General features: G+C 54.1%; 1 protein-coding gene across 1 annotated transcript in view; it reads left to right on the top strand.

Moving 5' to 3' along the window:
- The first annotated feature begins 2,109 nt into the window (after positions 1 to 2,109).
- DPYSL4 (dihydropyrimidinase-like 4) overlaps positions 2,110 to 2,318 on the top strand; it is an 18,590-nt gene continuing 18,381 nt past the window's right edge. Inside the window, 2 exon segments of the mRNA XM_010581941.1 lie at positions 2,110 to 2,264; positions 2,266 to 2,318. The exon segment at positions 2,266 to 2,318 is cut by the window's right edge and continues 1 nt beyond it. Coding sequence (XP_010580243.1) covers positions 2,110 to 2,264; positions 2,266 to 2,318 — 208 coding nt within the window.

The raw sequence follows: 2,318 nt of genomic DNA, 5'->3' as shown, positions 1-2,318 counted from the left end.
CTTAATCATGTTTTTTTTAATTGAAAAGCTAACTGTACAGGACAGGTACACGTGTAAATAAGGGATTATGCTTATGTACATGTTAATATTTATATGTAAAAAGATATGTACATAGGAAAGAAAAAAATGGCTCCAAGAATGTTTTCAAAACTGTTTTTCTTACAAATGCACAGACAGGAAAGTTACATTAATGTGCTCCTTAATTTCAGCATAAGGGTCTCCACTCAATTTTCAGTCACTTTGCATTTGATCCCACTGGCGTTTTGTACAATGAGTTTGTACGATGAGTCCTTGACTGTGGCATGGAGCCGTTCTGGAGACAGTGCCACCCTTCATCTGTGAGACGAGCTGTGTCAGATCTCATTTGCTGTCTTCTCACCTCTGGGTCGTGCGCATCTTTTAAAAACACAGTCTCAAAGCCACAGGACCGTGGCAGGGGTGGGCATCACCCTGATCTGGGGCTTTTTCCTGCAGCCCCTCCGTCCCTCAGTGCAGGTGTAACACAGCAGCGGAAAGGTGGGGTTTGCAGCCCGGGGAGGTACCCCAGCCGTTCTCAGGCTGGCGAGCGCCGGCTCCTCGGGCCAGCAGCCCTAAGTGAGGGGCTGCCAACCACTCCAGTTTCTTACCCGTAAGCATCTTTTATAAATTCTCCAGATGTCCTTCAAATAACGACACGACAGGGGCCAGATAAACCAAGTGCATCACGAGGTGCGTTACAGATGCGGCACGATCGCTACGTTTCGCCTGCGAGAAATGTTAGCTCTGTGTGTGTGTCGGCGCATTAGCTCAGACAGGCAGAGTTTCTGAAGGAGCGCCGAAGCGGTCAGGACGCTCCCTGCCCGCGTCCCGCAGCCGTGGTACGGGCCGGCTGCCGCCTGCGCAGAGCAACACGTCTAAACTGAAATCCATTGGAACTGCAGCTTGCCTTGTCGACAGCCGTGCGTTGCGTGTTTCAGGCCTGTACTTCTTGCTTAAGCTGTTGGAGGACTGTGGCTATTCTTTAAAGTATTCTGCTTTAGTAATATCTGTAGCCTTCAGTGTATCCTCGAGTGCCTTACACAGCTTGGGAACAAAACTTCTGACCGTGAAGAGAAAATGGCCCCGGGGGTCCCCCTGGGGGGACCGAGGCCAGCTCCCTTTGCACCCCGAATGCCGCCACCACCTCGCGACGGGCAGCGGGCGTTAGCACAGAAATGGATTTAGTTTAGACTCAGGAAATCGTATTGTGAATATGTGTATCAAACCCTGTACTTATGTATTGTACATTTTATAAAAAGGAACTATTGTAAACTTATGCAAAACGTAAACCAGAGAAAATGTTTTTTCCCAATGGCCAGCGTGCCGTGACTTGTGCGCTCTACTATAACCCTGACGACTGTACCCTAAATACGTAATGTTTGGTTCAGTGCTGAAACAGTAATTGACAGGCCTAAAATAGGGCTGGATTGATCAATTACAGAATTTTACACATATTTTTGTATTGTGATTCATATGATATATATCGAGAGACTTTCTATTCATTTGTAAAATACATAAATTATTGTAAGCTTTTAATAAAAAGATCTGTTTTAAACCTTCGAATGCGGTAAATTGTTTTGCTTCTTTTCCCCGGTTGCAGGAAGGAAGCCTTCGCTCGGTTACAGTAACTTTGCTGACGCTTCTTTTACAACGCGGTAACTTCTTGACCGTTTTTAACTTCCACCTGAAAAACCGATCCCCTACGCTCTTGCAAACCCACAGCGGGGTCGCTTACCTCCCGCTGAGCTCAGTGTTAACTCCCCTCATCCTCTCATCGCCGGTGGGATCAAGCCCACCTAGCTCCTGCCGAGGCGAAGGGGAAGCCGCTGCCTGAAGCGAGGGCCGGGCGAGGCGGTGTGAGCCCCCCCCCGGGGACCGGCCCTCCCGCAGAGGATGGAGCCGGCCCCGCAGCGGGGCCGTGCCACGGGTGGATGGTCACGGCCGGGCGGGGCGGGGGGCGGTCGGTCCCTGGGCTGCTTTTAACGCGCTTTGCTCTTCTCCCCAGGGCGAGCCGGCTGCGGAGCGCGGCGGCCGCGCACCGGCACCGGCACTGGGGGCTGCCCGGGTCGCCCCCCCCGGCCCCCGGAGCCCATGTCGGGGCAGCGGGAGGAGTCGCTGCCCGCCTGCTTCGCGGGGCTGGGGGCGGGCAGCCCGCGGCCGCGGCAGAAGCGCGGAGGCATGTTCTGCAGCGTGGAGGACGCCTTCGACAACAAGACGCTGGACTTCGCCTCGCTCGGCGGCTCCGGCCCCGGGACCCCCCACGGTGGGCACCGCCGCGCCCCCGCCGCCGCCCCCCCGGC

The sequence above is a fragment of the Haliaeetus leucocephalus genome, unplaced genomic scaffold (genome assembly GCF_000737465.1).
Source record: "Haliaeetus leucocephalus isolate CR32 unplaced genomic scaffold, Haliaeetus_leucocephalus-4.0 Scaffold830, whole genome shotgun sequence".
Lineage (NCBI taxonomy): Eukaryota > Metazoa > Chordata > Aves > Accipitriformes > Accipitridae > Haliaeetus > Haliaeetus leucocephalus.
Note: the sequence above shows the minus strand (reverse complement) of the source record. Positions and strands in the feature narration are given on the sequence as shown.